The following is a 13026-nucleotide window of genomic DNA, read 5'->3' as shown; positions in this document are numbered from 1 at the left end:
ACGTACAGTGGTGTTTGTAGAAGATGGGAAAACCGTCATGTGACGTCCTTCCTACACGTCCTCCAGGGAGAAAAGTTGATGGTCCAGATGGGTTTGTCTCATTGCAGGAATTTATACTGATAAGCCGTGTGTGTGTGTGTGTGTGTGTGTGTGTGTTGATCTTCTACAAGTGCATCAGCTCCTGCAGCATGACTGAGGTTAAAAAACACTGCACTTTATTAGAAGGACAAACACTTCATTTAGTATTCTCTTTATGAATCATCATCTCCCTCTCTCACACACACACACACACACACACACACAACTGAGCATTAATTATGCAACATGGAGTCATACTGTGTGCTTCAGGCTTCTTCTATTATAAATAAAGCATCATTTACAGCATCAAGTATAAAATGTGTGTGTGTGTGTGTGTGTGTGTGTGTTTGGAGGTGATCTTTAACTTAATTAAAGCTCATTAAATTGTGCAAGTGACATTAATTGATCTTGGCCCAGTACAACAGTTACCTGACACACACACACACACACACACATCGTAGGACTGTACCTGTGTGTTAGTGTGTGTGTGTGTGTGTTCAAAAATGTTAATTTGCATTAAAGTGTGTGGTCATGTATGTTCTAATGTGTATTAGAGTGTATACTAAAGTCTATGTGTGTGTGTGTGTGTGTTTGAGTATATATAAAATTCTATATTGATTGGTCTGTTGGAGTGTGTACTAAAGTGTGTACTAAAGTGTGTGTTAAAATGTGTTTTGGAGGTTGTTCTGGAGTGTGTGTTCCTGATGAACGTGTGCTGCCCCCTAGTGGCGGGTTATAATTACACTCCTGATGATTCACTCTTCTGTCTCTCACAGCATTTTTGTTGTTGTTGAACATGCAAATATGATACAATTGACTTTTTTGTTATAAAAAATATAACTGTATATACTGTGTATACTATATGACCAAAAGTATGTGCACCCCTGACCATCACACCCATACTCCCCTGTACTTCCTGTTATAGAGCTCTCCACTCTTTCTACTCGAACGTTGTTGGAGCGGATTTGTGTTTATTCTGCTACAGGAGCATTAATGAACTTAGGTGCTGATGTTCATCCCAAAGCTGATGGTTCAGTGGGGTTGAGTTCAGTCATGGGTCTGTACAGGACAATCAAGTTCCTCCACTCCAACCGTAACACATTCTTCATGGAGCGCGGTCATGCTGGATAAGTGTTTTGCTTTAAGAGTCTTAGTTACAGTAAAGGGGGAAACTGTGAAACGACAGTGAGTACAGAGACAATCTACTGTATATACTTATGTAACCGTGTGCTTCAGACCGGGATTTATGATGAAATTTCTCACCAAATTGCGTAAGAGACACATCTGTCTGTGTGAACTGTAAACACAAACGTTAACCAACACCACGTGCGTTTTACAGGAACTCGACTGGGAGGTATTGCCACATCCCCCGTACAGTCCTGACCCCACTCCAAGCCCTTTTCTCCATTTCTTCCACGACCTGGGAGGCCGGCGTTTCCGGTCACGGGTCCGGCGTACTTAGAAAAAGTTCTACCTTGATGGTGTCCAAGCTCTAGTGAGACACTGGGATTAGTGCAACAGTGTAGCAGCAGATTATAAAGAGAAATAAAGGGAGTTTTTACTCTCCGAGCTGTTTTCTGTTATTCTGTTATTCTGCATGCTTATCAAAAGTCCCGCTGTGACTCAAACGCCACTCGCACGTGGGTGCGACGGTCCGGGGGGCTGCACATGCTTTTGACTATGTAGTGTACAGTAGAAGCATAACTTTGTAATACACTCCACACTCCCTCGCTTCCTATAACCTCCCTCCCCACACACACACACACACACACACACACCCGCCTGAGTAGATAATCTGCTTGTTTAGCACATGTAAGCAGCTACAAAAGAGGGGAAAAGTTCACAGTTCAGTCTTTAACCACAACGCACTGTACAGTGCTCAATACACTCTCAGAATCCCTCTCTCTCTCTTTCACACACACACACACACACTCTTTTTGCCGCAGAAGATCAGGGAGACAGAACGTGGCTTTATGCGCAAACAGGTACGTTCAGTTTGATTTAATACTGGAGATCCACAGAACTGTTAATGTTCATGAACATTTTTTATAATCAGTATTTCAAGCTGAGTGAAAAACTAGTTTAATCTAATTGATAAATTAGATCGAGTTGCAAAAAGGTGATTTTTTTTTTTGGTCAATCATAAAGAAAGGAAAGAATTCTTGCGTTCCATAAGGACTGAGATTAAGGGAAGAACAGAATCAGAAATGATTTAAAGCTTAAAGATTAAGACGAGAACAAAACAGAGATCTGAGATTTAATTAACACACACTATACTGAAACAGAAAGTAAATCGCTGTTCTGTGTGAACATGTGAGTCCAGTGAGTTTAAGCCCTCTGCCTCCTCATACTGTACTGTATAACTGTAGATAACGTGACAAATGATGCATACACACTTAACAGAATTCACTCTTAATGGAACGTACTGGAGACTGAGATGTTAATGTACGCACTGTCTTATACACATTGCTACCAGATGCAGAATTCTATCGAGTTCCTGCATAAGTTCTCTTTGAATCCCACTTCATATCAACATCCTGGATTTAGAAACCTAACAAACAAACAAAAGGAAACAATAGTTATTTCATCTCATGAAGTTTACTGATAAGGAACGGAAGCAAAAATTCCCTCCAGGAAACTCGTCACGTCACCCGCTGTTACACGCACATGCACAGAAATAGATTATAGAATAGAATAGAACAGAATATATAATGTAGATTTATTCCAACATATGATCAGAGTGTGTTTACATGGCTAATATTTACATAATCACATGGTTTATCATAGGCGTACACTCCGCATAAACATCGAAAATTCGTTCAGTGGTGTGCATGATCCAAGAGACACCCTAGATGTTTTTACAGTTTCTTATAAAGGTTCCTGGGGTGAAAAGCTTACAAACATTCAGCATTAAACATTGAGGAAATCCAAGGCTCTGGGTCGAACATGGGATCTAGAGTATATGGATGAAGATTCTTCTTCAGGTGAAGTTATCTGGAAGTAGAATCGTAGCAACTGAAGAAGCTGCTGATATAAGTACTGAAACATTTTGAACCTCCACACAGGCGTCTGGTTGCCATGGTCCGACATCCAGACGACCTGTAACATGGTGCATGTCTAAGGCAGACGCTGATGAAGTGCGAAGAGTTAGACGCCCAAGTGGGAGACATTCTGTGATCCCCCTTTTCCATTGTATCAAGTTTTGTATTGTTTTGAGCTACTGTAGTTTTTAAACCAGTGCCTAATTTCAAACCAGTTCTTTGTTTTCAAACAGCCAAAGCAGCGGCCGGCACTCACACAGAAAACTCTGATGCTATCATTTACCTTCTCCAGCGAACTCTTTCTCACCTGGACAAAGCTGGTAGCACTGTAAGAATCATGTTCTTCGCTACAAGGGAAGCGAAAGAAGATGCACGACACCTCCACAATTGGATCACTAACCCTGACGGATAGACCACAGTTTGTAAGGTTGCATGGATGTATGTCAGAAAAAGTAATCAGCAGTACCGGAGTACCGCAGGGGACAGTACTCTTTTCTTTACTTTTTACATTATACACTTCGGACTTCCAGTACAACTCAGAAACCTGTCACTTGCAAAAGTTCCCCGATGACTCTGCAGTTGTGTGTTAACAGTGGTCAGGAACAAAACAGAGTACAGAGGCCTAGTGGACAGCCTTGTGAATTGGTGTGAGAGGAACCGTCTCATCCTGAATGTATCTAAAACAGAGGAGATGGTGGTGGGTCTCAGCAGGACATAGTCTACCCCGAGCACAGTCCACATTCTGGGTAAGGAAGGTGAAGCTACAGATATCTCGGAGTTCACGTTGACAACGGATTGGACTGGAAATGCAAAAACCATGCTGTCTACAGAAAAGGACAGAGCAGACTCTACTTCTTGAGGAAACTCAGGTCCTTTAATGTCTGCAGCAAGATGTTGCAGATCTTTATGGCGAGTGCAATATTCTTTGCTTGCATCTGCTGGAAGTCATGAGCAGTGACTCTAGGAAACTCAACAAACTCGTCAAAAAGGCGAGCTAAATACTGGGCAATCCCCTGGTGTGTTTGGAGCTTTTAGTGGAGAGAAGGAACTTAAACAAACTGTTAACCATCCTGGAGAACACCTTACCTCCCCCCACAACCTGCTGGTTAAACAGCGGATCACTTTCAGTAAGAGACCGCTTCAGTCTTTTCTACCGACTGGAATAAGACTTTACAGTAACTCTGCTCTGTGTCAAGAGAGGGATTTACCTCTGTGACATCACAATGAATAGCCTCATATACATTCTGTCCTCAATGCACTATGGTCACATCCTTCATTCATTTCATCCTCTCTTTATATTAGTACTTGCTTGTTCATTCACATTATTTGATAGAATTTATGTATGCTTATTGTACCCTAACACATCTGTTTTATTTTCAGATGATGGGCCCACGCTTCACTTTGCTCATCGCTGCCCTCCTGTGGAGCCAAACATCACCCTCCAGCGCAGGAAACATCCTGGTGTATCCACTGGATGGCAGCCACTGGGTCAACATGGACATAGTTTTGCGCGAGCTCCATCAGCGGGGCCACGAACTGACCGTGGTACGCTCCTCCACCAGTTGGTACATTTCAGAAAACGCTTCTTACTACAAATCTCTGACCGTCCAGGTCACCGAGTCACACTATTTGGAGGAACCAGAGCTCATGGCAAAGTTTTTGCTAAGGAACATTGACATTCAAAGAGGTAAAGGATCATTTCTGCAGTTTGTTGCCATACAACAAGAGCTAATCACCTTGCTGAAGGAAAATAACAGGATAAGTTGCGAGATGTTAAGGATCATTCTGGAGAATAAAGCACTGGTAAAAAAGCTTCGGGACGCCAAATACGATCTGATCCTTACCGATCCTGGTTTTGGAGGCGGAGTCGTGCTGGGGTCATACCTGTGTCTTCCGATGGTGTTCAATGTTCGCTGGATAACACATACAGAAGGACACTTTGCAATCGCACCGTCACCCCTTTCCTACATCCCGCCAGTTGGTTCCAAATTGACCGATCAAATGAGCTTCACGGACAGACTGAAGAGCCTACTGCATTATTGTATCTCGGTGTACATCGACCATGCCATTACTAGACCTGCGTATCAGCGTATCATCAGCGAGTTTATAGATCCAGAAGCCAACATTGTTTCCCTCATCCAAGGTGCCGACCTGTGGCTCATGCGAATCGATTTTGTGTTCGAGTTTCCACGGCCCACGATGCCAAACGTCGTCTACATCGGGGGATTTCAGTGCAAACCTTCCAAGCCTTTGCCTGATTATCTGGAGATGTTCATGCAGTCTTCAGGAGAACACGGAGTCATCATCATGTCTTTGGGAACGCTGCTTGGAAACATGGGTCCTGAGTTATCCGAGATCTTCGCCTCTGCTTTTGCTCGTCTCCCGCAGAAGGTCATCTGGAGACACACTGGACCGAAACCTTCCACCTTGGGCAACAACACGCTCATTTTAGATTGGTTCCCACAAAATGATCTTCTCGGACATCCTAAGACGAAGGTTTTCATAACACACGGTGGAACAAACAGTATCTACGAGGCCATCTATCATGGAGTTCCGATGCTGGGAATACCGCTGATCTTCGATCAGTTTGACAACGTGGTGCGCCTGAAAGCTAAAGGCATAGCTGAAGTTTTGGAGGTGACAGAACTGGACGTTGACGCACTAACACGTTCTCTAAAAAACATCCTGGACGACCAGCAGCCATACAGAAGGAACATGCGCAGGATGTCGGAGATACATCGAGACACACCGCTGAAACCGATGGACAGCGCCATCTTCTGGTTGGAGTACATCATGAGGCATAAAGGCGCGGCACATTTGCGCACCGAGTCCTACAGGATGCCGTGGTACGCTTACCACAATGTGGACGTGCTTGCGTTACTTTTTGCTGTTTTTGCAGGTGCGGTAATGCTTTTCAGTCTGACCTGTAGGCTCCTGTTTAAGATCCTGAAAACAAAGAGAAAGCTCAAACGTCAGTAAAAGATATTTCCCATCACAAACTAGTTCACCTGTAGGCTCCACTTTTCTGTAGGTTTACTTTTCTTTTTTTTTTAATCCCAAATCTAATTTTGGGATGCTGATGGAAATCTGTTTACTTTTAGAAAAACCTAACTTCACTGTTTGAAAATCAGACCAGTTGTGCAAGTTTACCTACAGATACAGATTTGTACTTAAACGAAATAAAAACATTTCTCCACACACATTGATTTATTTCCTGTAATTACATTTTCATGCATGTTGTAAAATAATTCCTGGATTATGAGATAAGATCTCCGTCTATAACGTGACACAGCCGAAAGAAAAACCTTTGAGTCTGTGGCCATGTCCACACGTAGCCGGGTATTTTTAAAAATGGACATTTTTTCGCTGCGGTTTTTCGCCTCTCGTCCACACGCAAACGCAGTTTTGGTCGTTGAAAACTGAGCTTTTGGAAAACTATGTGCAAAGTGAAGATTTTCCAAAACTCCATTTTCCATTGGGTTTGGACATAGACTGGGAAACAGAAATTTTGGTTAGTTGTAACGTCACCTTGTGTCCCGATGATGTCATCAGCTTTGTTTATTTGTGCAATAGTGGTCTTACATACAGTAAACCAGGGACTGTTTTAATGCTGCTTACTGGACTTTTTACATGCTGTACATACACGCACAGTTACACATTACGTTTCATAAGGTGCATGAATGTACTATAAAGTTCACTAATGTAATACAAAACTCAGAAAACACACAGACCCCGCAGACAGTTTTGGACGAGACCTGTCGGTCTTTTAAACCTCGCCCGGTAATGTTTTGTCCAGTTGATTAGCGACGCTCCTAACAGCACTTACTGGAGCGTTTTGCATTTTTAAAGATATTTTTAAAACGTAGGTTGTGTGGACAAAATCATTTTAAAAAACAAAGTAGAAAAACCTTTAAAAATACCCGGCTACGTGTGGATATGGCCTGTGTCATACCCTCTGATATGGGCAACAGCAGCTCAGAGAGTTAAGGCACTGAGTTACTGATCGGAAGGTCGGCGGTTCAAGTACCAGCTCCACCGGGGTGCCACTGTAGGACGCTTAACTTAAGGAAGGATTTTAGTTACAGGTAAAAATACAGTAGATGATGACTGAACGTACAGAATGACTAACATGCTAACAGAAAAGAAAAATTTCATCAACTTTAAACACTGACTGAGCCACGAGATGATTTCTGAATCACAAGTTGTCAGAAGTTTTTTTTCTCTTATCGCAGGTCCATCGCTGTAGAACCTGACTTACCCATGCACAGTTTAACACCGTTAGATTTTCTGCTTTAAGTGATGTACAAAGATGCCAAATAACACAGGAAGCAGAGAAAGCGAGAGAGAGATCACAACCCACAATTTTAGCAGTCTGTTTTATTGAGTTGTACACGTAATACCTCATTCAGCTACTACGCACGTAGACGCATCACTGAACACAATCGTCGCCGTGGGAACCAGAAATAAATCTTCATTATCAAGGACAAAATAAATTGTCGTATCGCAGCGCTTTATTCAGGGTCGGAATGACGGTCCTTACAGGATGTGAAACACTTGATGTATATATTTTTTTTTAAAAAGAAAAGGAGGGAAAAAAAAGGAAAAACAGAAATAAACAGTCACCGGTGTGGAGCGGGGCAGCGTGGTGATCCCGTGTGCCATCGTGCTCCTGTACATAACATTTAGGTTGGCGTGTCTGACTGAAGGTTTGTTAGTTGACAAATGTACACTCGCAAGCTTTTTTTTTTCTTTAGTGTAAGTGATGATGATGATGACATCAGGGACCAACACGCTGCCTTCAACAAATGCCTTCGAAATGAAAAACCTTTTCAGGAGCTTTGAGGTCTATTGAACACAGTGTGTTTATCTGATATTTCTGACTCTTCCATTTTTTTTGTCCTGGTTCATATCATCACAATACTGTACTGTTTTTTTTTTTTAACATACTACGTTCCAAAATGCCATACTGAACAGAATTATGGAAAATCATCCTCAGAGAGGACGCGCGTCCAAACATGATGCGGCAGCGGCACCGTAGCGTTGTGGCCTACGGCGTAACCGTAACCGATCACGGCACACACCTGACTCACTGTATCTTTAGCGAATCTCTGACATGCAGGTTTAATGGACAAGCACTCGAAACATCACCAGAACATACAGCCTATATAATAGATACCACGTTTTTGTAACGTCGTTTAATTCCGATAGGAAAACCGTACAAAATCATCTCTTTTTTTTTTTTTTCTTCAATTTTTAAACTTCTTGAGCCTTCATCAGTCACTGAGAATCTTCATCTAATGAATGTGAAGCACAGAGAGAGAGAGAGAGAGAAAGAAAGGGGAGGAGTGAGTGTCTGGGATCTAAGAGCCATAAATCCAAACAAACTTTAAGAACATTTTGGCAACAATTTTTTCCCTTAAACGCAGTCGATCAGCCAAAGACATGTTAGTTGTTCTTCCTGAAGCTACAATGCTAACAAGGACATCCGTCACACAAAGAATGTCCACCTCAAACCCACGTCCAGTTCTTCACTTCTGCAACTTCCTGTCTTCTATAGACACGAGCTAATCGTTACGGCGCGGCGCCTCGAGAATGTTATGAGGTCGGAACCGGAGGTTTTTCACAGTTTTACACCAGCGCACTCTTTCACCCCATTTTCCATCAAGTTAAAATTTCTCAAGAGTGAGATAACCTCGTTAGCTAACATATTAGCTACATTAGCATCATAACCCCAGAGCAAAACTAAAAAGTAAATGCCAGACGACACATGCGGCTGATCGACTACTTTTACATTCCACACTTCAGGATGATGTCATTCTGTTTAAAAGCTCTTTAGTGCTTATTTAGTTGGCACGTTGACAACAAATCGAAGACCACGATACAACGTTCATGATGTTCTTCACTCCTAGTTGTTATTATAATTATTATTACTAATAACATTATCATCGAAGAAGCTTTTATATCCTCTTTCCCAGCCGCGCTCGGTCCGTCTCTCTCCTTCCTTTCTCTGTTAACTGTTCACCAGGTCCTCGTTACTCGGCTTGGCTCCGCCCACATTCCACGACACATCAAGCTTACAGTCAAAGTTCCACTTGGCCATTATGAAGTCCCCGCTCCCTGGCTAGCCAATCCTGATCCCGATCCCGATCCCGATCCGGGCCCGAACCCAAGACCTGCCCCTGTCGCCATACCCACCCCTCCCCCCATCATCAGGTTCCTCAGGAGCTTCCTCCTGCCTGCCTGGTAGTCCTCCTCGTCGACGTTGACGAGCAGTTTGATGGCCTCGTGGCCGACGGCCTGCTTGAGCGAGTCTGTGATGAACACTCCCTTCAGCGCCTCCAGCAGCGAGCCGTTGATGTAGTCGCGCCAGAACGCGTCCAGGTAGGTGAGCTCGGAGAACTTGATGTCGCAGATGATGGATCCGAGGTCGCGCGATTTCAGGATGGTGTTGGCCTGGTTGAAGCGCTCGAACTGGCGCTCCAGCGCCTCCTGCTTGTTGGAGAAGACGTTGCCTTGTAGAGCCGAGTCATGCTGGCAGTACTCCGCTCGTACGCGCAGACGGATATCTGAGAGAGGAGACGAGACGAGACATCAGAGATCCACAAACGAACATCTACATACTGGTGTGTGTGTGTGTGTGTGTGTGTGTGTGTATATATATATATATATATATATACCGCAGGTCTGTTTCTCCCGGCAGTCCACCACACTGTGAGCTCTCTTCCTCTTTCTGTTCGCAGTGGGCGTGGCCGGTTTGGGGCGGGGCTGGCACACCTCTGGAGACGGGCAGCGAATCACAGGTTGTGGCCCTACAGAAAAACACACTTCAGTGTGTCTACTTACATATCTTGATAAAAACACACATGCACGCACACACACATACTGTATATGCATATATACATATATACATACATACACACACCTGTGCATCTGTGTGGTGTGACCTGTGGACTCTCTGTTCTGCTTCCTCTGGGAAAAATGTATCGCACAGACGTTTCCTCTAAATACTGATCCACTGGGTCTGGACACACTGCAGAACAAACACACACACACACACACCAGTAATGAGATTCAGCTGCATAACAGATTGCTGACAGACCGATCCGCGTGCTACGTGTCTGAGTGCGCGCGCTTACCTGTCTGTCTCTTGCGCAGTGTTACGTAAGGCAGAAGGTCATGTCTGGTGATGATGCGCAGCAGCTGCATAAGGTGCCGGAAGTTCGTCTCATCACAGCGTCCCTGTCTCTCCAGCGCCAGCAGGAAGTCTCTCCCGTCCCGTATCCCGCCGCGCTCGTACTCGTCAATGACGTCCACAAAAAGGAAGGACAGGACGCGCACGTCGCGGCGTGTGAGGTGAGTCCCGACGATGTCGAACATGCGGTGGAGCGAGTATAGACCGTACGCATCGTCCACCGCCTCCTCCGGCCACGTGTGGAGAGAACGAGAGGAAGACGATGTGGCCTGCACGTGTGAGGGTCCTGAGCGTGAACTCGAGCTCCTCGAGGAAGAGTTCTGAGTGGGAAGAGCACGGGTGGCATGTCTTTGCCGCTGTGATGTCATCACTCTGCGCCACGAGGACGGAGACGCAGGATGATGAGATTTCCTGGAGATCAGGACTGGATCATGCGCGTGCAGTGCCTGACTTGCGCCTCCAGCTTTACTCTGTAATCACAAGCACAAGACATTTATTTTTATACTCTTAATCAGCTTGAAATATATCAATCTAAAAGACAAAAACACAGCACACTGCCATAAACTGTACAACTATATTAAAATAACACTAATTAAACAAATATCTATTAATGTAAAAAGATTTAATAAACAATTATATTCCAATTAAACCACACAATTATTTAGTGCTTTGGTTTAAACACCCACAGCAGCTCAAACACCTCATCTAGGGTTAAATGTTAGCATGTTAGCTAGTAAAGTAGCTACTAATAACCGATATTTCAACACACAGATTAAAAAACCCCCACAAAAAACAAGATATCTAGTTACCCTCAAAAGCTTTATCCAAATTATCTACGATGATCTTCCTCATTTTATCCCTTCGGATGCCATAGCAACGCAGTAAGCTGTGCGACTCACTGGCTAGTTTTGCTATGTAGCATTACTGGCTAAGCTAGCGTCGCAGATATAATGAAGTTTATAAGCTGACAATGTGTACATTTATATTTTTCCAGTCAATAAAAACTCAAGTGACAAATAAACAACTCGGCTTAATTTACGAAATGACATTTACACACTAACACACTAAACTGTACTATGCTAAGCTAACCTATGCTACGCTAAGCTAAGCTACGCTATCGTCAACCTGCTGGCGTTGATTTTACACTGCGCATGCGCACTTCGAGCCGGGTTCTACACCACGCATGCGCAGGAATCAGTCTAGTGACAGTTCGGCATCACTAACGTTAAGACAAACTTAGCTAAGCTAACGCTCCGCTAGGCTATCCGGGCTACTGTTCTCACAGTAACGTAGGGTAGCTAGCATGTGTCCCAGTTCTTACCTGTTGGGGATCATTAATTAACTCAGGATTGCTCTGATGACGGAAGAGAGCTTCTTTGAGCGATATATATAAATACGCGTGGAAGTGTGTAAATTCACCGCTTGTGTGAATGAAGCGTCCCAAAACTAAAAAGCATGTCCATGTTTTGTTTTCCGCTACCATGAACTATCCGGGATATTTTCCCCCCTCCAGAGCTGGCAACATCCGGGATATTCCCCCTCCCCACACACACGAGCTGGCAACATCCGGGATATTCCCCCTCCCCACACACACGAGCTGGCAACATCCGGGATATTTGCTCTGAGGCGCTTGAAAATGGTGGAGCGCTGATATGTTGCATTGTATTAAATTTACATTTATATAATGTTTTAAGTGCCAATTACTTCAGGGTTTGATTGGCCAGATTAACATCAGTCGCCAATCTAGATTCAAATTAAAAATTTATAATAAAATATTTCAACACCAGCACACCAGTAAGGGTAGAAAACCATCGAGGTGCAGATAAAGTAAAACAGCTCTTCAAGATACACAATATGGCCAAAAGTACTGAACACTACATGAACAAAAGTATTTGGTCAAACGTGCACTGGCATTGTACCCAAACACACACACACTTCGGTATGGAGCCAGTCCCCCTTTCTGCAGCTCCCACTCTTCTTGGAAGGACGTCCACAAGTTTTTGGATTGTTTCTGTGTGGAAATTCGTGTCCATTCGTTCTGTAGAGCGTTTATGAGGTCAGACACTGATGTTGGACGAGAAGGTCTGGCTCACAACCTCCGTTCCAGTTCATCCTAAAGGTGCTCGATGGGGTCGAGGTCAGGGCTCTGTGTTCGGGCCGGTCGAGTTCTTCCACACAGAACTCATCAAACCATGTCTTTATAGTCCTCGCTTTGTGCACTGGGACACAGTCTTGTAGGGATAGAAAATGGTCTTCAACAAACTGTTGCTCCCAATTTGCATGGAAGTATAGCAGTGTCCAAGATGTCTTGGCATGCCGAAACATTAAGAAACACCGAAATTCAATAATTGACATCTTTGGACAAAAACCTTTGGTCTTACAGTGTGTGTGTGTGTGTGTGTGTGTGTGCACCCTGACAGTCACACCCATATGTGGTCCTTCTCCAAACTACTACAAATTTAAAAGCACACAGTTGTATAGAACATCTCTGTATGTTATAGCATTACAGTTTTCCTTCAGTGGTCTTAGTGAAAGAACTCTAAAGTCCTGAACTGATCAACATATTTGTACATTTCCATGACATACTAACCGTGAATGTTAAAACTTGAAGAAGAAGGTAAGAGTCTGTGATAACTACTTACTAAAAGCACTATTATTATCCTGGTGATTAATAAAACGTCACATTGACCAATCAGCAAATGAATCATTTTTATT

The 13026-nt window shown here is 43.6% G+C and overlaps 2 protein-coding genes across 3 annotated transcripts; one reads left to right on the top strand and one right to left on the bottom strand.

Annotated features, from left to right (window-relative positions):
• Positions 1-1906: 1906 nt before the first annotated feature.
• Positions 1907-6319, top strand: ugt5e1 (UDP glucuronosyltransferase 5 family, polypeptide E1). Its single transcript, XM_053503665.1, has 2 exons — positions 1907-2063; positions 4500-6319. Exons 1-2 carry the CDS (start codon positions 2052-2054, stop codon positions 6096-6098), a joined length of 1611 nt encoding a protein of 536 aa, XP_053359640.1. The 5' UTR covers positions 1907-2051; the 3' UTR covers positions 6099-6319.
• Positions 6320-8934: 2615 nt separating this feature from the next.
• On the bottom strand, positions 8935-11842 carry dedd (death effector domain containing). Of its 2 annotated transcripts, none has more exons than XM_053503113.1 (5): positions 11633-11842; positions 10256-10781; positions 10042-10149; positions 9797-9928; positions 8935-9685 (listed from the first exon to the last, which is right to left on the bottom strand). In XM_053503113.1, exons 1-5 carry the CDS (start codon positions 11792-11794, stop codon positions 9219-9221), a joined length of 1395 nt encoding a protein of 464 aa, XP_053359088.1. In that variant the 5' UTR covers positions 11795-11842; the 3' UTR covers positions 8935-9218. The 2 variants fall into 2 exon arrangements, with proteins under 2 accessions (XP_053359088.1, XP_053359089.1); XM_053503114.1 differs by lacking the exon at positions 11633-11842 and adding an exon at positions 11121-11461.
• Positions 11843-13026: the final 1184 nt, after the last annotated feature.

This window comes from Clarias gariepinus, chromosome 9 (genome assembly GCF_024256425.1).
Source record: "Clarias gariepinus isolate MV-2021 ecotype Netherlands chromosome 9, CGAR_prim_01v2, whole genome shotgun sequence".
NCBI lineage: Eukaryota > Metazoa > Chordata > Actinopteri > Siluriformes > Clariidae > Clarias > Clarias gariepinus.
Note: the sequence above shows the minus strand (reverse complement) of the source record. Positions and strands in the feature narration are given on the sequence as shown.